The following is a 23,103-nucleotide window of genomic DNA, read 5'->3' as shown; positions in this document are numbered from 1 at the left end:
TGCATATAATCGAAGTTGCAACAATGGAAATGCAGTTGAATCCAGTGTGACGTTCAAATCTGAAGCCCACAAAAGTAAATTTTTTCTCTTTATCAGAGATGGACCGCCACGACGCTGCAGAACGAGACTCTGATCCTGGACTCCTCCTCGACCACCACCGGAAATGACTGTATGAACCTGGTGCTACGTCAGGGTGTCCTTCGCCACGGAGACTCGTACATTTTCACCCTGCACGTAACCGATGACGCACTGGACGGTGAGGGCGCCGCCTCCATCACGTTACACCACAACATGCCTCCGGCTGGCGGGGAGTGTCACCTGAGAGCCGGAGGGGAGGCAGGAGGGGACATTGGAGAGGCAGATGGTGGCGGTTGGACCATTCGAACGCTGCTGGACAGAGTCCACTTCAACTGCTCAGGTACATGCTTTACACAACTCCATCACGTCACTCTCGGTTTTTAGTTGACTAACCTTGTGGGACAGTTAAGATAAGGCCCTGTTGTGTTCTCGCATGAGTGTGCCCCACAGCACAAAGCTAAAGCAAGGCCATGGTCCAATGAAGGCAGCCTGGTTGAATTTGATTTGGAGAAACTTGAGAAGCCTCTTCAGCACATGCTGACTTGTTTGTTTTGTTTATTTTGTTAATAATCTGTAATTGTTGATATCATGCAACCTGTCAACCAATCCCAATCCCTTCCTACCTCCAGGTTACAGTGATCGGGGAGTCTCTGAGACACCTTTGCTCTACAGTTTGTTGGTGACTCGCTGCAGGGAAGACTACTGTGAGGAGTTCTGTGTGTATAAAGGCAGCAGTCCAGAGCATTCGGCTTTCCTTCCTCCGGGCTTCAGCTCGGCTCGACACCGCGTAGCTGTGTCTATCACAGTGGAGGATCTTCAGGGAGCATCAATCACAGCCCTCAACAAGTAATGAAGTGATTGTTTATTTTAAAAATGAAATCATGATGCATTCTGGTTTTTAAAAAATGATGTGTATAGCTAAGTTATAATTAATACATGCAGTACATTTTGTGCATAAACTTCAGAGTGCTTAGATTGCGCTGAATTCAACGCAGCACCTTGCAATCAACACCAGGTTGCCAAATAGTGAAGATTTCATCAAAAAGAGGCTCCTCGATGTTCAGTGTCAATTCCAGTTGTCCTTTTCGATCAAGCGAAACATAAAACTAAACTGTGTACACCATGTGCGTTCAAAACGGCCAAACTGCCTGAAGAAACGCCCACTTATGCTAATGCTAGTTAGCATATATGTTGCAGCGCTTTAACCTTTTAACACAGTCATATATTCTTGGCATTGAAAATAATGACACTCCATTGTCCCTTTTAGTCTCCCAAGGTGTCATTGAATGTTTTCGAATCTATCATTGTTGCGTTCACACCAATTAGCTTGATAAATTTGACCAGGCATTTCTCTTTTTAGTTTGCATCGTGCATTGAGGAAAAAGTACATTTCAAGCTGTGCATGTACAATGAAAGTCTGAAATGGTGCTTAATGCCATCAGAACAAACGGTTTTTGCTGCATTCAATTCACCGTCTTGTGGTCAGTGGCTCCGTCAGATAATGCGACCTCCCCTTAAACGAGCATAGCATTAGGGTAAGTCCTACGCTTGTTTCTCTTCAACGGGCACATCCCAACGTGGGTTTAATGAACGACACCTGAAGTTTGTTACTTTTGTCTCATCTCCAAATTTGATGGCAATTTTGATGGCTTTGTTGCCTTATTTGCAAACCTGTTGCCACATCATGTGCAAAGGGGGCTTGGTGCGTGAGAATCACTTGTAGTGGTTAACCCGTACCTTATGTAGGTCTGCTGACCGGGGGCCTTATTTACTAAGATCCCAAATAGCAGATACGAAATTGCATGTCCACTTACTCAAACAGAATGCGTGTCCAGTTGGCAACAAGTGTTTGAGACTGATGGTTTAAAAAGAGGGAGTTTCACCTTAGGTGGCTCTCGTGGTTTTCACCATGCAAAATTTGGGAGCGAAAAATGAAGTTTCAAGTGTTTGTGGAAACCAGGCAAATTGCTAAAGAAAAGAATACACAGTCATACCTCGGTTTTCGACCATAATCCGTTCCAGAAGGCTGTTCGAAAACCGATTAGTTCGAAAACCGAAACCACACTCTTTAAAAAAAGAAATCTTTATTGAACACGTCCGCTCACAATGGTACGCTACACAAGGAAGCGTCACTTCCTCGTGTAAGGAAGGCGAGAGGAGTCAAGTGGCGCATTCAAGTGCGCTCAGTTTGGTCGAGAACCGATTTTCGGTCGGAATCCGAGGCATAAAAATCTCGAAATTTTTGGTTGAAAACCGATTTGGTTGAGAACAGAGACGTTTGCAAACCCAGGTTTGACTGTATTGTTCAGATGATCTTGGTGAAGCTAGCAATCACATAAAATACTTTCATCCGCACTATAAATACCACTTTCAACAAATGTCAAGTCATGAGTAAAAGCAACAACTAATAAGACAAACTATTCATCACTTTGTGTTTGTGCACAGGTCACTTGAGGTCATGCTGCCAGATCCACCGGCTGTGTACAGTAGTCTTCCTCACTGGCTGGCTGAGCTGACTGACAGCAGACTTAAACAGCTACTGGAGCAAGGAGACTCCCAGAGGGTCAGGGAGCTATCCTTGGCTCTTATAACTGTTCTGAATGAGGTAGGAGAGGCCTAAAACATCAAAACGTGAATGTGTGCATGCACCAATTCAATTCATTACTTGACCACAATCCCTAGATGTCAATACCTGAACGAATTCTTGATTCTATGTTGGAACAGTACGAGCAGAGCCGGGAGTCAACTCGGGTGTCTCTAGCGGAGCGCGTTTACCGAGTCAGAGTCCGCAGCAACATTACCAGGGCGCTGACCGCACTGGATCTGAATACTGTTAATGACATTCAGCAAACTTCTGCCGCGCTGGCACAGTGTACAGTGAGTATCGTTTTTGTCTGAAGAGGGCGAGACGGGGGAAAAAAAAGGCTTTGAGATTGAAAGAAGGTAACAATTTAAAGAGCATACAAGAAGTACCGGTATTTGTTGTTTGCTATGTGTGTTTTTAGGCGGTGAGTCGAGAGTTCATCTGCGAGGAGTGTCAGAACAGCACACTAAACAAACTTGAGTCCATGTTAGAGATTCTGCAAAATGACACCAAGCAGGGAACGGTGACTCCAACTGAGATAGCTGACAACATTTTGAACATCATGGGTAGGTCTTGATTGCTTTGCTTGGATTATGTATAAATACAAATTCAGTTCAATTCTGATTGGCCAGTAAATGACATGCAGGTCATGAAAAGCTATGAAATGGGCTTCCATCAGAAGACGATATCGCTTTGTCCAGAATGATTTCTGCCAGGTTCTTCCGGTGTGCAGATTTTAATCCATATTTTTTTTTCCTTGTTGTAATACGAAGATGTTTCCCTTTACTGACAACATATACTTTTTCATAATATAGTAAGTAAAAAAATTGTAAAACCCCAATGGGATACCGCGTTCCAAATTTTTGTGCAAGTGTTTCTTCTCAGATTTTTAATCAATACCGGTCGTCTTGACAGATGGCACGCTGCATAAGTTTCAAGTCATCAACTGCTGGAGAATAAATTGGAATTAGAAAAAAAATGAATGCAATGTTCCAAGTTATTATGTACAGCAGTGCTTCAAAACATTATATCGGTTGTAAAGAACTGCAAATAGTAATTTGTTGCTTTTGCAGCACGAGGAGGTTGTCCATCCAACCATCCATTATATGAGCCGTTTATCCTCACAAGAGTCACGGGCGTGCTGAAGCCCATCCCAGGTGTCTTCGGGCAGTCGGCGGGGTAACCCATGAACTGGTTGCCAGCCAATCGCAGGGCACACACAGACAAGCAACCATCCACACTCACAGTCACAACAAGGGACAATTTAGAGTCAACAATTAACCTGCCATGTTGATGAGTTGAAAATTATGCTGAGTTCCATTTGCATAGACTATTTATAAAAATCTGAGAATGACATAATCTGCATAAATTATTTGGTACGTGGGGTATGTCAGTCTCAATTCGACATGGAAAATCACATGTAATCATCCACTCATTTGACTCGTGGACTTTTCTTTCGCATGATCTTTATCCCACAATACATGTCGATAGAAAAAAGAAATTGTGGTCTTGGCTTCGATTTTGGGTGCAGATTTGAGCAACCCCGCGGTCGGAATTCCATTCTCTCCACTTCTTCTGCAGCTCTCTTTTCTCACATATTCCAAAAGGTGATCTGATCCATCAAGTCAGCCAGTCAGCGTCTTACTTCCAACCCGCCTACGTAGATTCCGCATCAGTCTTCTCAACTTCTCCGTTGACCTCATCTGGTGCATACCATGGCGGTATCCAGTTGGACCCCTCCCCTTCCTCCTTAGAGCCACACCCACTGCGAGTGGCCGCCAAAGCCTACAGCCTGTCCTCGGTCCTCATGCTTATCCTGATGCATGGCCGCGTCCTGAACGAGGAACCGCTTGTGCTCAGGGGATCCGAGATAGCTGCCACGGGAAAACTGGCGGACCCCCAGAGCCTGCTCTGTTACCATGGCAACAGCAGTCCAGGTGTGCCTGTTTATTCAGCGTGGACCATTGAGTCATGTCTGCTTACATCACCTAACAGTCTGTAGATTTTTGTCGAGTGTAAAGCGGACTGTCAGGATCAATGTGTCATGATCGCGCACGCCATCTCGTCTGCCTCTAGAGTGTCAGCGGTTCTCGATCCCAAGGGCGTTTAACAGCAGTCTTGGCAGGGCAGCTGCGGGGAACAGCGTCATGCAGTTACTCTTCCAGGTTAGTACAGTAAATATGAACTCTGCACACTTGCAAAGACCAATGTCCTCTCTTGACCCTCACCCTGTGCAAAAGCTTCCATGTTTGAGGGAAGGTGGTCGAGTGAGTTAGATAACAGAGGCAAGATCGTCGCTAGGTCTGTTAACATCGTTTTGTTAAATGCAGCCAACATCCTTCACCCATCCAGACAAAAAGTTATTATCAGACTTCAGGCTCTTGACAGCATCAAAGTCTTCCCAAGTGTAGACACTCTTCTTTACAATCAAGTAATTAACTCATTCACTCCCAAAGACGTATTTAGATGTCTTTTCAGATGCCACACATTTAATCCCAGCTCCTCATTTTATATTGACTGTACTTGAAAAGGGTCTGAAAATGGCTGGCCATATTCAGACCCTTTTCAAGTACAGTCTTTGGGAGTGAATGAGTTAACGATGTTGTGATAGCGCACTCCGGGGAACAAACTGGCTTCAGTTTTCCTATATAACAACTTTGAATGTCAATGTAATGCACGAGTGTCATAAAGGGAACCTTTTTTTGGAAGCTGGACATAAGTAGACCGATAACCAATAACGCTAACAATGGATAAGGCTTCTCTTTGTGTTTTCCATTTGTATGCGTGCCCTCAAATATGGCGGCCGGAAACTAAGCATTATGGGTAAACTGACGTCATTATTTCTCCTTACATGAACACCCCCTCCCCTTTTTTTTTTTTTTTGTCTCTCCACAGTTGGAGTCCAACCCCTTCCCCTTCAACTACATAGCCAACTACACCGTCTCCACAGAGGTGGCATCCATGGAGTTTCGGACTGAAAATGGCACCCAGATTCCCATCTCCGGACTGGATGACAGTCTCGCCATCACTGTTGCCATTAACAATGGCACTGGCGGAGAGCTAGGCACAGATCCCTCAGTTGCAGGAGGTGTGCCTGCGGCCGGAGCCGTGAACATCAGCCAGTGTGATTCTGTCATCGTAAGGGTGATCACGGGGAACAACAACCAACAGGCTGGACTGTTTGTGCAGCTCAACTTCACCTTTTTGGAAGGTCATTGCTCACTTTTATATATTTTAACTATGAGTAAGCAGGCACACTGCATCTCAGTGAGAGAGACAGAGAGGTCGATGCCCCTTTTTGCCCAAAATGTTGCTACTTGGCAAAATGCTGTCTGTAAATGCTTTTATCTGACTGGTGAAACTTTTGAGTTAAAAATTTGGTGACTTCCCATTTCACAAACATTGCAGATAACAACCAAAAACGTCAATCAAAAGGCTATTTGTCAATAATTTCTATGCCTGATTCATAATAATGAATAGCTTACATTTTTGTCCTGAAAAAATGGAAGCATGGACAGTACCGGTAATTGTTTTTGCAGGGGCATCTCCAACATAAATGCTGGTAAAATATAATTCCAACCTATGAAAAAAAAAACAATTTAATGACAATGTGAAATCTTTTTTGTTTTTTGTTTGAATTACAATGTAGTCTATCTTTCTCCAGATGAGGGAGGCAAAACTGAGAGCGGTGAAGACTCCAAGGAGCCATATATCGAAGCCTACCTTCATTCACATGAACAGCCCGATGAATTCAACTGCACCGACAGAAAACGTATCACTCTCAGTATGACCCGAAACCAAAGCGTCGATCATAGGAAATACACTTTCTTCCTATCACCCGAGTAAGATCCCTTCATTAAAGGTGCATGACAAACAGGGTTGTAAATGAGATTGACAGTATGTCTCTGCTGTCTTTTCCACAGGACGTATGACACGACCCTTGACTACTTTATCAACGTGAGCGCGCCCTGCAGCCCCACCTCACAGTCTGCCGGCATTCATCTTGAGGTGGGGCTGTTTGCCTCACTGTGCCAGTACTTCAGCGAGAGCGAGAAGCAGTGGCGAACAGACGGCATGGTGCCCTTGGCAGAAACCAACGCCAGCAGAGCCGTTTGTCGCACCAGACACCTCACCGCCTTCGCAGCAGGCCTCTTTGTACCCCCTCATTCAGTCAGCTTTACAATGCCAGTCAGTATGCAATGCTACAAAATCATCAATTCTTGATGTTCGGTTAAGATTAAAATGTAACTTTGTTCATGTTTTTCAGGAGCGCTCTGGCCCACCAAGCTTAGTGGTGTTACTGGTGTGCGTGCTGGGCTTGCTCAGTTATGTTGTTGCTGCTGCCATCTTGCACAAATTAGATCAGATGGATTTGCGCCGGGCTGGTGTGGTTCCCTTGTGTGGCACTGATGGACTCTTTAAATATGAGGTTCAAGTCAAAACTGGCTGGAGTCATGGTGCAGGTAAGCTATGAATGAAGTATTACTTTTACATACAGTGTCCAGCCCACACCATTTTTTAAGTGACTTACAATATTTGTTTTTGCAGTGTATTTGCTGTAATGCCCTCACATGTGGAAAATGGAGAGACACAGTTGCCAAAACACATTTTAGCTGTTCACCGAACGCCCGACAGCAAAACACAAACACAATGGAGCACATTCATGCAGAAGTCAAGTCAAGTCAGTTTTATTGTCAAATATGCTCTCTATGTAACTTACAGCACACTTTCCTCTCTCAACCACAGTTCAACACGTAGTTTGAAACACACACAGCTGAAAATAATGGCAGCAACCCGAGCTGCATAAAATACATAAAGACATAAATATATAAATATGAACAAATAAACATTAAATAGCAACAACAGACAACCAAGGACACTTGTGATTGTTGCGGGTTAAAATTTAGGTAGTGAAGCTGCTGTCAGTCACAGCTGTCACCCAGGCACTCATGCAGACTCCTTGATATCACATAGCCACTCAACCAGGCCTAAGATTTTCGAGGCACATGCCTGGACACAGGCAATACAATATGTACGGTATTTTGGACACACTTGATGCTTGCAGTTGTGGTGTTGTATTCAAATATATTTACAATTTGTTTGAAAAGTACAGAGCCCCTAAAGTGACAAGGGGGAAAAGAAGAAATATGTTTCTCATGAGAAACTTTCTCATGGTAACAAGAAAAATTTCAGCTTCTCGTGAGAAATAATGTTTGCGTTGTTGAGTGTAAGTCCTCTTCTGCTGCCATTGTCTATAGGCAGGCATGTGTCCATAAATATATTTGTGATTTTTATAAGAAAAGCAAAGCAAAGTTGTTTCAATAGTGTACAGCAAGGCCATCCATGGGTAACGCTGGAGCCTTAAGACCTTTTCGCACTGCTCTTAGCAATGTGCAGCGGACCCATACATTGTGTTTATGCTACGAGGGCTCAAGGGTGAAACACACCAAAGTGGGCGAATGCCGCGGTACTCAAATTGAACAGTGTTCAATTCTAATGCGGCAAACATTAAACATCATGTGAACTTTCCACACTACGATTCACACTTATATGAGTGTACATACGGCATGTGGAAAAACGTTCTAATAGTTGTGGCTGTGTCTACAATTTCAGGAACAACAGCTCATGTAGGAATCAGTCTGTATGGTCGTGAGGGCCGCACCGGACACCGCCATCTCGACAGCAGGGGAGCCTTTACACGCAACGCCCTCGACATCTTCCATATTGCAACAGACACCAGCCTGGGCAGTGTGTGGAAAATACGCATTTGGCATGACAATAAGGGTAACTTTAAAAAAAAAACAGATGCCTGCTTAACAAATGGTTAAGCTGTCTTAAATTTCAGGAAATCATTCGCTTTCCCTCAGGTTTGTCCCCAGCGTGGATGCTACAGTACGTCTTGGTCAAGGACTTACAGACGGGAAGCGGTTACTACTTCCTGGTTGATGAGTGGCTGTCCGTAGATAATGACAAAACTGAGGGTCGTCTAGAAATGGAAGTGGAGGCCTCAGGTAATAGACTTAAACCCAAGACAGAAATAGTACAAGAAATATGAAATGCTTCTATCTTGAGATACTTTTCAGTCATGTCACCCAGCCCTATATAGACGAATGGAAAGCAGTGCAGCAAAGAGAAACCCTACAAAATGAAGAGAGCAGCTGTTGAGAATAAATGAATGCAGTTTCATGGAATAAATATTATAATTTAGATGATGAATGTAGTGGTTCTGGCACTGTTTAGGCCATCAGAGAAGACCTTGCTGGCTCTGACCGCTCACCACTGATGTTTCTAGACTCCACATTTGTTTCTGTTTCTCCCCCCCAGAGGAGGGATCTCTTCGCCGGTTTCCCCGCCTCCTGCGGTGTGAGCTGCAGAGGGCGCTGTGTGAGAGTCACCTGTGGCTGTCGCTGTGGGAAAAACCTCCTCGCAGCCCCTTTACTCGCTTGCAGAGAGCCACATGCTGTGCTTTGTTGCTGCAGCTATTTTTGGCCTTCAACACGCTGTGGTACAGCATTGTGGTGGACAAGAGAGTCAGGTGTGTGAACATTTATAGACACACTTTTCTTTCTGTCCTGTGGTTCAGCTATTGTTTTAGGTTTTTGGTATTTTAGGTTTAGTGTGCTGCTTGTTTGCTTTTTACTTTTTTTGTGGGTGTGCGTGTGTACTTTTTATTTATTATTTTTTGGATCTTTCAATGAGTATTTCCAATTTCTTACCATTGAATGTTCATGACAACCCACAATTTCACCTCTCTGAGCTCCTCCGTCCCTACACACCTGCCCGGCCGGCGTCTCAGGTCTGCGGACGTCAAATGGATAAAATAGCGGAATTATTATTATGATTAGAGGTACCAAGAACTAAGCACAGGCTCAGAGGGAAAGGAGTCTTTTCCAGCAAAGGTCCCTCTCTTTGGAATGACCTCCCGCTGAATATTCGGCAAGCCCCCTCGCTGCCCATCTTTAAAACTCGTCTCAAAACTCATTTCTCTTCTTTGGCTTTTGACTCAGCATGACTCAGACTTGATTTTTCATTTGACTGTTTTTGTGCATTCTGCTGTCTTTGTTATTAATGTATTGTGTTATTGTCTATTGTTGTATGTATGCTATTTGCTCCATGTGCAGCACTTTGTATACAGCGGTGGTTGTTTTAAAGTGTTCTATAAATACAGTTGAGTTGAGTGTTTGCTTGTTTTTGATCATACAAGTGTAGTCTGTACTACCCTTGTGTGTTCTACATACTTGGCCAATAAAGATGATTCTGATTGTGATTCTCTGTTGCAGCCCTCTGGTCGTGGCGCAATCATCTTCACTAAACGGCGAGACCGTAGCAGCAGGTGTGGTGACATGTCTGATCGCCTACCCTGTCTACCTCCTCGTCTTCACACTCTTCAGAATGAGCCGCAGCAAGGTAATGATAGCATCAGCTGGTCCCATCGACAGTATCTCACACATACTACTGTATCAACAGACTCTTTTCTACTTTTGTGTGTGCAAACGTTTAGTGTGTGTCAGTGAAGGAGGTGCCTCCACCAGGGGACCAGGAGTCAGTGGAGATCGATTATTTCCTGCAGAACTCCATGGCTGGAAGTTCTTTCCTCTACTTTGATGGCGAGGTAGATTCTTGTTGTGGGGAGACTTCCTTTGATAATTTGCAGCTGTTCAGTGAGCCGAATGTTTGATTTCCATTTTCTTGGAAATCAATATTTCAGTCTAGCATGGAATACGCTTCTTGTGCCCATTACCTCTTTGTCTTCTCGTCTCAATCTTTCCCTCTCAGACCAATTCTGAGGAAACCAATGTGGATTTACCCACGCCTTCCACCAAAAGGTCAGTTACTTTGGTGGCACTGCACCAACGTTTTCATTTCAAACGCGAACAGCGGTTTGCTCTAAACACGGAGTGTCGATTCACTGCGTAAATGCCTCACTCTGTATTTCAGTATGGAGAGTTGGGGCATGGCGGAGGAGGAGACGGATGACATCGACTGGCCCGAGCTGTTGGGTCATGCGTCTGAGACGGGAGGGGCGGGGCATGGGGCAGGGTTGCCGAGGTTGAAGAGGGGCCAAGGGAGCAGGCACCTTGGTGTGGACATGACTTTTAACCCTGATGATGAGGATGCGCAACGTCACAAATGTTTTACTTCTTCAGGTGAGCTCAGATCACTCGGCCCTGTAAGTTCAAGGTAGCTAACATGGTTCAATGGAAATAATTGTCTCTTCAAAGGTTATAATGTTCAGGCTTTATTGATATTCAACAGAGGTACTGCTTCAACCAAGTATTGTGATTGTAGTTTGATGTAGTGTAGAAAGGTACTTTGTCATAGTAAAAGTTTTTCCCAAAAATGTTGACTCTCACTTAAGATAACCAAAATACTAAACACAGCTCTCATTGTGACACCCTACAGTTTTCAACCATTCCTATAATTCTTGTCATTTTTTTGTTCATAACATAAGGCCAGTCTTGGTTGACCCATTTGAAGTATTGAAGTTAAAATCTGACAAATGTGCATGAAAACGGGCAGCCCTGGCATAAGTCTAACCTTTTAAAGAATGCTTTTTGGTCCATGGAAACAGAAATTTTGGGAAACGTGAGCTTAAGGGGAATCATTTCCAAAAGCAGGTTTTGTCCACTTGTGTATAAAAGAGAAACCCTCCCTGTTTGGGTATTTCTCTTAGCGTGTCCTTTTGCATGACATCACATTCTGCACTGTTATCGCCTGATGTGAGCTCATTTTAATGAACTGAATCTAATTAAGTATTAGTCGATTACATTATGACTCCACGTTTTCTGAAAATGATTTTTGACTCCTCTGCCTTCGGATTATTTTAGTTGAGAGTTACAGCACATCGCATTGGCGTGCACATGATGACCTGAAATGCATTTTTATGTGGTCCATTTTTTGTTTGTTTTGAAAGCAGCTCAGGAGTTATTGATAAGAGATTTGATTGAAAAAAAAAATTGATAAAATAGACGCAGTGTGCCCTGAGGTTTTCGTAACTGTGAGTCCACGCTGAGGTTCAGTTGCTTTTCCTCGCAGATGAGGACCTCATCAAACACATTCTTAGCGATGGGCAGAACTTTTTTCCGCAAGCAGATGAAAGCGAGATGGCTGATCTGTAAGTATCGACGGACTGCGAGTAATTCACCAGATATTTTGCTTCGACATTTTGCGAATCTTCTTTAATTGGATTGTATTTCTCCTCCTTGCCCTCGTGTCAGTTCGAGCATTTTGGAAGATAACACAGAGGTGATTCTTCTCCAGAAAATCAATGACCCTCTTCCTCTGGATGCAGTCAGAAGAGAACCCCCGAGAACTGCTTTTTCCTCCAATACAGGTAGGCGTGAGTTTGTATGTTCATGTACTACAGTACATACTGTGTGCATGTTTCAAGGTTTGATTTTTTTATTTTTATTTTTTCCCCTTTATTGGACTTTTTATTTGGGTTCCCAAACTGCCATGACAATAGAATGAAATATTGTTTGGTAGTATATCATTCGTCCTCCCGGCTGAGTTACAGAGAGTTGTCATTGATCGCATCTACATCTGTTTTAATTTGTCTTGCCTCCATATAATCTGTGCTGCCAGGCTTTATCATACCTGCCGTACGTTTTTGGATTCCTCGTCTCAGAAATCATGAAAATGAACTGTGATATTCTTCTGACCTTTGGATTGTTTCCTCTTGGATGCTGAAACAATTCCGAAGCCTTGTTTCTCTTGTGACCTCAAGTCAAATATTTGTCAGAGGCGCGATGCGCATTCAATTGTGTTTTTGTGTGACCCCGCGCTTCTCCAGTTGTGGCAGATGTGTGTCGTCCCAGACGGTTCCCTCCCTGGTGCGGACGCGCCGCCCTGTGGGGGAGCTGGGCAGCGATTGGCCTGGCCAACAGTGTATCCATTTGGGCAGCTCACGGGTTCAATCAGAAAGTTGCCGTGATGTGGCTCATCTCCTGCTTTGCCAGCTTCCTCTGCTCCTGCCTGCTGTTGGAGCCAATAAAGGTCAGACGCAAAATGTGAACTTTGTAAAAACACACTCAGTCGCTTTGAAAAGTGGCCCTAAACCACTCAAACTTTACATCACCCATGTTTGGATTCACAGCGATCCAAGATTAATAACTTGGGGCCTGGTGTCAGCTCAAGTATCTCATTTTGAAGCTCAGATGAGAGGTTTCACTCCGTTCTTACGTTTGTCCCTCAGGTGTTGTGCGAGGCCATCTATTATGCAGTGTTTGTGTGTCGCCTGCGCCCCGAGGACCAGGATGTTCTGGTGGAGTTCCCCATGGTGGAGAGGGTGGTGCAGCGGGTCCACAGGGTGCGGCCACCTCAGGGCTACGCTCTGTCTCAGGACCGGCACCAGGCCCGCAAGGTCCGCATGCTGCACGCCATGTTGAAGGTAATCAAGCAAAAGACGCATTACATGCGATTCATGGTGTCCTCCCAGTGTTTCCAAAGTTGTTTGTTTTTGAATTTTCAGAACTTCCTGGTCTACATGTTCTTCTTGTTGGTGGTTCTTCTTCTCAACTATTCGGACTCTGCCAAAGACACACACAGCTTGAGACTGCATACTCAGTTGCAACATGTGCTACACACACCCGAGTACCACAACATCAGCAGGTGAAATCAAGATTCTGCCTTTTAACAATATTGGGCTGTAGTGTAACATAGAATGGATCATCAATCGTCTGGTGTTTCTGATGTTCCCCTTCTTGTGTAGCTGCAGTAAATAAGGTCTCCAAAATATTAGAACATTATATCATTACAACCACAGTATTAAAATATTCTTACATTTCGTCAAGTGAAAAAGGATCGTTATCTTTCTAAAATCTTGTCATTGATTGTGTTTATTTCCTAATCTCTCCTACGCTGTCGTTTAGCCGCCGTGATGTTCTGATTTGGCTGAACAAATCCTTATTACCCGGCCTTCTGAATGACTCTGTCCTCCTCGGAGACACCGGAAGTGTTTTACTCGGCACAATGAGACTCCGACAAATCCACCACACGCACGGTGAGATGACTTTATGTTGCATTTCATATGATCTGAAAAATTCCCTCCGGCCACGCAGTATGTGCACATTAATGAATATTGTGGTCTATTCTTGAAGTTCTAACAGGTTCCAGACCTGGGGACAGGTGGGAACGAGGCTGGCCGAGCATCACATCTTCCGGTGCTGAAGACACTAACGGGTAGGGAAAGGATTGCAAGTTGAAAGTTCAAGTGACCTTGAAGGACCTATTCAGCGTCTAAATGTGTTTCTCGTCCTGCTAGGAGTCTACTCACTAACGCCACAGACTTTGTCATCCATCTGAACAGAAGTCTGGGGGAGGCCTCAAGCTCCCTGCAGCAGCTGCAACGGCAACACTGGCTCGGTCACAGGTGGCTAAATGCTCGTGTTTTTAAACCACAGTTAAAGTTCCTTTTAACAAGGCAGAAAATTATAGAAAATTAAGTTCAGCAAATACCATACATATAAGACGGCCCTGATTATAAGACGACCCCCTCTTTTTCAAGACTCAAGTTTGAAAAAAGACTTTTTGAACACCAAATTAATTTTTATACAGAAAATAATTGCAGTACATCTGAAACAAATGATTCTAACAGTATATTTGAGAGAAAAAGCATGTTATTTTGCCTCATTCAAATCTTAATATCTGAACATTTAAACATGTAAACTAAAGTGCAGTCACATTCGGAAAAATGGCTTCTGGTTTCTGAAATGTACATTAGATCATAACTTCTGCTCAGCTGCCGGTTAACCTGGCCGATCTTCGACCCACTTTTCTCCAGATTGTCGCTATGTTTCTCCATTTTCTGTTATCTCTTCTATTATTTTCTTCTTTTTTCTTTCTTACCGCAATTTTTTTATTTTTCTTCTTCGTGCTACCGCTATTTTTATTTTGATTCTTCGTGACGGGTTCATTTTGGCCTGGGGAGTCAAGTTCAGCATTCGCTTCAATGGTATCTGGCACCATCTAGCGTCGTGAATCGTTATAATGTCTAGACCCCGAATATAAGACGACCCCCACTTTTTCAGTCTTATTTCAGTGCAAAAAACACCATCTTATATTCGGGCCAATACGGTACTAATATTTGTTCTTGAAAAATGAGCGATGGCCTTAACAGTTATTTTATCCCGCTCCTCCCGTATTTGGATTGCGATACGAAGGATGGACTTAACTTGCAATAAATGACTGACACTCAAATAAATTCTGTTCCGTTTTTTCTCTACGTTTGCTTGTAGGAGCCGTGCTTTGTTCGTGGAGTTCTCACTCTACAACATCAACACAAAACTCTTGGCAGTCTTTTCTTTTCTCTTCGAGTTCCCAGTTTCTGAGCGTGCTCAGTCCAGCCTTGACCTCATCATCATCACTCTGTGGCCAATCACAGGGCTGGATCTGCAGCTTCTTTTAGTGGTACCCACCGACGTTTTCCATTACAAGCAGACATACCAATTTGTTGAATGCAAATACATTCCCGTTCATTCTCATCCGGGTGATGCAACGTCATTTGTTTTCCTATTTGCTAGATGGTCCTTCTTGCCCTGGTGTTCTATTTCCTGGTACGGGGGATTTGGGGTTTCCTCCGAGAAGGTTCCTCATACCTGTTGTCTACCTGGAGGCTCCTGGGTGTCTGTAAACTGGGTCTGGCAGCATCTGTATGTGGCCTGCATCTGAGCCGGTGTGTCATGGCCCAGCGGCAGTGGGCCTTGTACCTCAGTCACCCACGAGATGCCTTCACAGACTTCTACCCCCTCGCTAAACAGAGTCAGACGTATACAGTCATGGCGGCCTTGCTACTCTTTATATTGGTGCTCAAGGTAAGAAATAATCATCGGAAGAGAAGAATATTAAGGACAATAATTAAGTGGTCAGTACAGTTAGGATGGGAACAGGGATGTAAATTTGTGTGAGATAAATATGGACATTTTCTGTCTGAAAAAAAAACTGAATTTAAAAACAAGGGAAAAAAACTGCAACTCTGCCACTCCACAGTTGCCTAACTGCAAATAAGCAGGGGTCAACTGTAGTTTTGTTGTAATATCACCAACCACCGCTAAATGGCCGATTTGACTTAGTTGCACGTAGACTGGGTCTTATACTGCTGTTTTACAAGGTGAGTAGGCCAAGCATTTTATTTATTTTTTTGCTCATTTGTATGCAGGACAAATATAGTACTTCATGGACCAGTATCATTTGATTTTGAGTTTTCAATCCAGTAAAAGTTGATTATTTCTCAGTGGGCATCGGGGGACCCTGTAGCATACCCAGGCATCCCTTAGCTTTCAGCGGTGGCCAGCTAGTACATTTACACCTAACATTATCCCGAAACATGTCAACGTGCTCCGCTGTGGTTGCTTCCACAATGGAAGGGTGTGTCAAATTTGATCAGGGACCAATTAATTTTGCAAACACAATTACACACTGTATCAACCAGTACTGCCTAGTGGAAACAGGGTTTTGGAAGCATGTTCAATTCAAACATTGGTACATATGGTCATGGCAATTTAGTCAATTAGAACAAGTACAGCTGATAGTCGGCCACATTGTACCAAATAAACATTCCTATTTAATATGAGCAAATTACCAGCGATAAATAATTGAGAAGGCTGCAGCGCAACTCGTGGACAACATCTGCTAAGTTAATATGATGCAATGAATTCAGACATAAGTCAAAGGCCGACTGTATGCTTTCGAACGAGTTGGAAGATTTCCTTGAATACATTTTATTCCCTGTGTGCAATCATGCAGGCCTCTCATCAGTTGCGCTTCCTGCGAGAGTGGGCCGTGTTTGGCCGAGCCCTGCGACGCTCCGTCTGGGAACTGCTGGGCGTCGCTCTGGCCCTCCTGCTCTTGCTGCTGGCGTACTCGCACACCGGACACCTGGTCAGTGTCTGCTTTGCTTCATACTTGTGCTAAACTCTGTTGTTTGTAGCCTAATATGAACATAAAGGTTGATGGTCTTTCTGTTAAAGTTAGGTCATTTTTTAAGAAATCAACTATCATGAGGACTTTCTTTTCAACATCTGAAACGCTAAAAAAGTTACAGGGTGATTTTCAGGTTGACAAGTTTGTCGTTTTCCCCAGCACTTTAGCGTGCATAGTGTGAATCAATGCAAACACAAACAAAAAGTTAACTACCAACAATATTATGGACCTAAAATTGTGTCACGGGTGTGCATCTCTCCACTTAAAGTCGATTTGGTATGTATGTCGATACATGCAGTGCGATTCGACTCAAATCTTTGAAATCAAAACCAATTTTCGATTCAAACTGGTTTTCGCTACACCCCTTAGGCTTATGTAAAAAGAGAACCCATACTGAAACCCCAGTCCCATATTTTGCCTTGATCTATTTCAGTCACATGCTGTTGCTTCTATTCCAGCTCAAAACAAATGTTCATTCAATATTCAACACGTAGACATATTTGCCACAGATGTTACACTGCTGGGATGCATGTCCAAACTAATATGACAATGCAACACCGCATTGGCATATCTATATTGCCCCCCCAACACACACACACGCAGACATTTTGCATACATATTACTCCTAACACACTGGAAACTCCTGCTGTGTCATCTTGATTCACTTGCGCTCTTGTAGGCTCTGCATCAACAAGGAAGCCATTTCAATGGTTTTGCCTCAAATCATCGCAATCCTCCATCGGGCTTCACATTTGAGTAATTTTTTTTTTCAAGACTTGTGCCCAATATGGACTGTAATATTTTTGTTCTCAAGGTAATGAAAATGCTCGTCACTTTATGTAGTTCAATTTATTCAATTTAATTGTTAAGTAGCGTGCATAGTTGATAGATTTATTAGAATTCAAAACAAAAAGAATCTCAACTCAACTCACCTGTATTTACAGAGCACTTTAAAACAACCACCGCTGTATACAAAGTGCTGTACGTGGAGCAAATATTATATGTACAACAATAAACAATAAATTCATAATGAAGACAGTAGAAAGCACAAAACAGTCAAACTAAGATCAAGTCTGAGTCATGCTGAGTCAAAAGCCAAAGAATACAAATGAGTTTTGAGACAGGTTTTAAAGATGGGCAGCGAGGGGGCTTGCCGAATATTCAGCGGGAGGTCATTCCAAAGAGAGGGACCTTTGCTGGAAAAGACTCCATCCCCTCTGAGTCTCCGCTTAGTTCTTGGTACCTCTAATAATAATAATAATTCCGCTATTTTATCCGTTTGACGTGATGTACCGTGTCCTTGAGGGCTTTGAAAGGCGCTTCCAAATACAATGTATTATTCTTATTATTAACCTTTGCTTCATAATCCCTCTTTTCTCTCACTCCAGCTCTTCCACTCGGTCTTTGATGGCTACGCTAGCGTCAGCTCCACCTGTCTGTCCTTGTTGGGCGCTGGTGGTCGAAGTCCATTGTCATGGGAACCTTCCCGGACACTAACCGGGCCTTCGGGCACCGTCTCCTCACTGGTGTTCCACGCCAGTTTCGCCGTGCTTCGGTTGGTCCTGATCTGGTTGGTCACCTCCATCTTACTGAGGAACTACAGGCGCGGACGTGCAGAGTTGTACCGCCCGGCTGTCGATCTGCAAGACTACGAGATGGTCGAGCTGTTCCTCAGGAGACTCAAAATGTGGATGGGACTTAGCAGGACCAAGGAGGTACTGAACTGCTTCAATACAATACATGGGCGGGCACACCCCATTGAACGCACCTCAGTTGAATAATGAATCAGTCTGTGGGAGGCTCTAATTTTCACTTCAATGAATCTCAAAGGAGACAGATGAGGCATTTAAAAGTGCTCCCAGGTGTCTTCATAAAAGGTGATGGTTTAAATAAGCTTGTGTGCCAAATAAAGGTGCAACAATTAATCGATTATCAAATTATCGATTGTTATTTTGATAACCATGAAAGCAGACTGATTAACTTTGTGCTGGATCAAAATAAAACAATTGCTTTTACTACAGGAAACAACGATGAACATTTTTTCCTACTTTTGTTTTTCACGGACCAAAACAGTCACTAAATCATCATTAAATTGTACACCGTCAATTTGAAATAATGTCCTGTTTTTGAAAAAAGGGATGGAAACAAACATTTTTAAATCTGATTCATCGACAAAATAATCAACAGATTGATGATTAAAATAATTTTGACTTGCAGCCCTCGTTCCAATCGTTATTCGCACCTCTTAAGGGTTGTGTCAATACTGTGCAGTGGTTCCTTGGGAGTTTTTCAGTTTCGAGCCTTTGCGTTTTATTTTTTATTTTTTATTTTTAGGTGTGAGCTAAAATTTCAATTAAGAGTGGTCATCGTAAATGCTGGCACTCGAATGCATTGAAAGAGAAAATAAGCAAAACTCACGGCCAGCTGTTCGCAGCCTGCTACAGCTCCTGTTGTCACTCATTAGGCCACGCCCCTCAATGGCATGCATTTCGCATAAAAATTCTGAAATAGGTACGGTCATTAGGGATGGTCAAGTACCAATACCAGGTCGAGGTATTGAACAAAAAACGCATTTATTCCAAGGTATCAAATACTCGTGAAGGCTGCCAATAGCAGCGACCAACACCTAAAGGCAAAAAATTAATCTGACGTTGAATAAATCCTGACCAGTTAGTGCACTTTGTTCGCGTGCCATGGCATATGATTGAAAATGCACCTGAACTTTGTTCAAATAAACCAGTTGCCTCAGTACAACACTAATGGATACATGGTGTAGAACAGTCTTCCTCAACTGGCGGACCGCGATCCACGACCGGACCGCCGACCTCCTCTGTCCGGACCCTCGGCAAATTGTATAAAATAAAAAAATATATAAAGTGATTTTTACGTCCTCAAATAATATTTGCATGCCTCAGACATTGCATTCACCTTTAGTGGAAGAACAGCACTGCACATTCCTGTGCTCCCTTGTGTCGGTATTTAAAATGGTTCTTAACTCCTCTTCTGATATCTTTTTCAGTGATTTCAGAGGGGATGTGAAAAGGGGAATTGTACAAATGAAAAGGATAATTTTCTTTTCATGTTAGCCTCATTAGTGGTTGCGCACAAAAGACAACTACTGTTTAACAAAGTTAAAGTAAAATGTCTTATTTCCCTAAAAGGGCTATTTCTATTATTAAGCAGGCACAACTTAACAAAATAAAAGAGTTCCCCTGCCTCAACACAATACCTCTCATTATTTGCTGTGTACTGGCAAAGTGAATAATTGTTATTTTCATGCACCCCCTTATTGGTTGGTTGTGAGGAGTGTTGATTTGTATAAGCTTGGCTTGACCATACTAAATGGGCATATAGCCCTGCTCCCCATGACCGCCGTGCATCGGACCGGACCTTGGTCTTATAAAAAAAAAAGTGGACCTACAGCATTTCTAGTTGAGGACCACTGGTGTAGAAGTAAAGATGATGAGTTAGCTCTTCATAATCAGACTGAAGTCACAATGTGGGAACTGAAACAATAAAATGTCATATGCCAACAAGCCAGTTAAATTGATTTCTTTCAATAATTTTCTTTTTTTGTAAATGCAATAGTGTTAGTTTTCTTTTTTGAAAGCGCATAAAACATTGGGTGTCGGGAGGGGTGGAACGGATTATAGGCCTTTTCATTCATTTCAATGGGAAAATTGATTTGCTATTGTATGTGAGTAAATTCAGGGAACGAATTGAACTTGTCAGTCAAGGTATGGCTTTCTATTGAGATTTGTCTTTCCCAAGAATCCTGCTGAAAGTCATGTTGTTGTCCCTCTGATCTCGTTGCAGTTTCGCCACAAGGTTCGTTTCGAAGGCATGGAGCTGCCCCCGTCGCGATCCTCGTCAACCAGCGACTGCAAGTCTTTGTGTTTACCGCCGCTGGACCGCCCCGAGTCTCCGTTCTTCACTCCAGACAGCGTCGACGGCGGCTCCGAGGCCTCCTGGTGCCCGGCGTCCTCCAGCCCCTGCAGCCTGACCGAAGCCCCCGGCGTGGGCCCGGGTCTCGGCCCCGGGCTGGCGGCAGGGGGCGCCGGCTGGAGGGAGAGAGCGGAGACCGAGGCTTCTCTGAAGAGGCTGCTGCCTACCTTTGACGCCCTGCTGCAACAGCTGGACCGCATCACCATGGCAACGGAGGATCTATTCCATATGGAATGCCAACTAGAGCGAGCGCAGAGAAAGAGGAGGCGTAGAGGGAGAGCAAGACGACTGGATCAGGGAGAGAGTGGAAAGGGGGGACACAAAGATTGTGGACGAAAAGAAAGGAAGAGTGGCAAAGACAAGCATAAAGTGGGCAAGAAGGTCAAAAAAAAGGAGACAAGTCAACTTGCAAACGAGTGTCGAGACTCTGCAGCCAATCCCCAAACGACTTCGGGAACCTCAAACATTCCCTTTGCCAAGTCCAAAGCACTGCCCCCATCCTCACCTCTCTCCAAACCCTCTATCAGCGCTCCCCCACCAACACCAGTAACAGAACCCTCCACCCCTCCTGTATCGGCACCCGATAGCCCCTTTTCCCACTCCCAGCCTCCCGAATCGAGCACGGCGCTTCCATGCGCCCCCGCGGCCGCCCCATCCTCACCGCCGCCCACGGCTTGGGAGCACCCGCCCGCCGAGAGAGAGCCACTTTCTCCCTCCAGCCTCTTCAACCATCCGGCACACACGACCACCATCCCCACACACAAGCGAAAACGTAAGCCTCCCCCGCTTAAAAACAAGGTGCACCCCAACTAAGGAGGGACACATGAGGGAGGAGCGAGGAAAATGTGAGGTTAAGGACGAGAGGAGTGCGGGGAGCAGCTGGTTCTGTATCCCGACGTTCCTCTCTAAACTTCACGGATGGGGAACAACTCACGAGAAGGTCACACATTTCAGAAGCAGGAGAAAGATTGTGGTTGGATTGGCCCAAATGTGGTGCGGGTCACCGGCTCGAGACAGCCACGCACAGAGTGAAACCAAGAAACTGTTGTTCCCCCTCAAAACCAGCTACAGGTGACCCTGGAGGTCACATGGAGGTCACTGACAGAAGCACAGTTGCGTGCTCACCTAAGGACGGTAAACAAAAAAAAATAATCGTATTTCTTTGCTATGTTGTGTGTATGTAATCACGAACTGTTGGTACTATTACTACTATTACTACTATGGGTATTTGTGGGCCGTGTGGAACACAAAATGTTTTAGCACGCCGAATTTGCATGCCAGGCAAATGCAGCTACACGCACACGCTACACAGGTAGACAAACCTCGGCGGGGGCTTGGCTTCTGCAGCCAGTTGTTCAGGGTTCCAATTATATTGAAGCGGTACAGAGAGAAAGAAAGGAAGTGATGATGTGGGAAGAAACAAGGAAAGAGAAAGTCTCAAATAAAAGACATTTGTGGAAGTTGGAAACAGGAAGGACTTTTACACTACTTAGTATGTACTTCAGTTGACCCACCATGAAGCTATCAGGATGGTGAATAACTTTTATTGTGATCAATATGGTTATGATGTAAACGCACTTTGTTTTAATTTTTTTTCTTCTTCTGAAAGGCAGTGTGGCGTTTTCGGATGTAATAAGCTTGGTATGAAATCCATTACAGACAGCTTTACTGTAGCTGAGTTATAAGAAAAAAAATTGCCAAAGCTTCTGCAGCATGTATGACTTTTACCATGACCTTAATTCCTTTGTTTTGTACTTAGCACTTTATTGTCAACTGGAGCTGATATCCAAGGCTACATATTTAACTCATCCACTTTATACTTTTTTTTGTTTTGTTTTAATGTTCTGAAAATGTCTGAGTATATTAACACAATTTTAAAGCAGTTAACTCTTGTTGTTGTGATCGGCGTACATAATTTGTGTCCAGTGGGCAAAATCTCAGGGAACACCCTTTTCCTCAAAACAAACCAAAGGCTTTGACATGGAAACTTTTTTTTTTTAATGCAGCATTGTAAATGGATGGATGGAATCGACACCACTTGATTCCCCCTAAGAAAGTATGGAAACAATGAAGTACAAATGTGTTGCAAGCTCACGGGATTGAGTGATCGTTGACAACCGTAAAGATTTGAATGTCTTTCACATTTAACTTCGTGCCACATGCATCCTCACACGAGGATTTCCTGAAACCTGGTTTTTAAAACTTGCATTGTGTGTATGTACGTATCTGTATATTTTGGTGCTGAACAGTGTGTGTGTATATATTTGTTCGAGCTTTTCTTGGTCAATATGTTATATATGGTCAGTTCAAGCACAAGTGTTGCAAACTTTTGACATTTTCTGTCCAGCAAAAGGATTGCAGTCGAAGCTAAAGAAATATTCAACCAAGTGCCTATGCTTAAAGCTTCTTGTCCACCATCCTCATGTGACATTGTTTTTCCTCCAATCTGGTTTGAAAGGAAGCATCTTGTTTAAAACTTCTACCAATGCGCCGTCAACATTTCAGTTGTGGTAATGTCCATGCTTTTGCACTTGACAATGTTCAATAAACGGCTCAAAAGTAAATGAATTGAGTCT

At 43.7% G+C, this 23,103-nt stretch overlaps 1 protein-coding gene across 2 annotated transcripts in view; it reads left to right on the top strand.

Annotated features, from left to right (window-relative positions):
• Positions 1-23,091, top strand: part of pkd1a (polycystic kidney disease 1a) — a 72,599-nt gene extending 49,508 nt beyond the window's left edge. For both annotated transcript variants that reach the window (XM_086121103.1, XM_086121102.1), the window contains 31 exons: positions 97-418; positions 708-924; positions 2,524-2,683; positions 2,803-2,955; positions 3,084-3,228; positions 4,270-4,599; positions 4,739-4,827; positions 5,558-5,873; positions 6,327-6,504; positions 6,586-6,850; positions 6,930-7,125; positions 8,276-8,446; positions 8,530-8,673; positions 8,987-9,197; positions 9,943-10,069; positions 10,164-10,274; positions 10,439-10,488; positions 10,601-10,809; positions 11,699-11,777; positions 11,881-11,996; positions 12,456-12,658; positions 12,858-13,052; positions 13,134-13,273; positions 13,534-13,664; positions 13,762-13,843; positions 13,926-14,033; positions 14,899-15,070; positions 15,184-15,474; positions 16,406-16,540; positions 17,971-18,297; positions 20,399-23,091. In XM_086121103.1, the coding sequence (XP_085977229.1) occupies positions 97-418; positions 708-924; positions 2,524-2,683; positions 2,803-2,955; positions 3,084-3,228; positions 4,270-4,599; positions 4,739-4,827; positions 5,558-5,873; positions 6,327-6,504; positions 6,586-6,850; positions 6,930-7,125; positions 8,276-8,446; positions 8,530-8,673; positions 8,987-9,197; positions 9,943-10,069; positions 10,164-10,274; positions 10,439-10,488; positions 10,601-10,809; positions 11,699-11,777; positions 11,881-11,996; positions 12,456-12,658; positions 12,858-13,052; positions 13,134-13,273; positions 13,534-13,664; positions 13,762-13,843; positions 13,926-14,033; positions 14,899-15,070; positions 15,184-15,474; positions 16,406-16,540; positions 17,971-18,297; positions 20,399-21,340 (6,315 nt within the window). In that variant the 3' untranslated portion in view covers positions 21,341-23,091. The remainder of the gene's footprint in view (positions 1-96; positions 419-707; positions 925-2,523; positions 2,684-2,802; positions 2,956-3,083; positions 3,229-4,269; positions 4,600-4,738; positions 4,828-5,557; positions 5,874-6,326; positions 6,505-6,585; positions 6,851-6,929; positions 7,126-8,275; positions 8,447-8,529; positions 8,674-8,986; positions 9,198-9,942; positions 10,070-10,163; positions 10,275-10,438; positions 10,489-10,600; positions 10,810-11,698; positions 11,778-11,880; positions 11,997-12,455; positions 12,659-12,857; positions 13,053-13,133; positions 13,274-13,533; positions 13,665-13,761; positions 13,844-13,925; positions 14,034-14,898; positions 15,071-15,183; positions 15,475-16,405; positions 16,541-17,970; positions 18,298-20,398) is intronic.
• The last annotated feature ends 12 nt before the right edge of the window (positions 23,092-23,103 follow it).

This window comes from Hippocampus guttulatus, chromosome 9 (assembly GCF_054856545.1).
Source record: "Hippocampus guttulatus isolate MCC_2025c chromosome 9, RoL_Hgut_1.0, whole genome shotgun sequence".
In the NCBI taxonomy this organism is placed as follows: Eukaryota; Metazoa; Chordata; class Actinopteri; order Syngnathiformes; family Syngnathidae; genus Hippocampus; species Hippocampus guttulatus.
The sequence above is the reverse complement of the archived record's forward strand: the minus strand, read 5'-3'. Positions and strand labels throughout refer to the sequence as shown.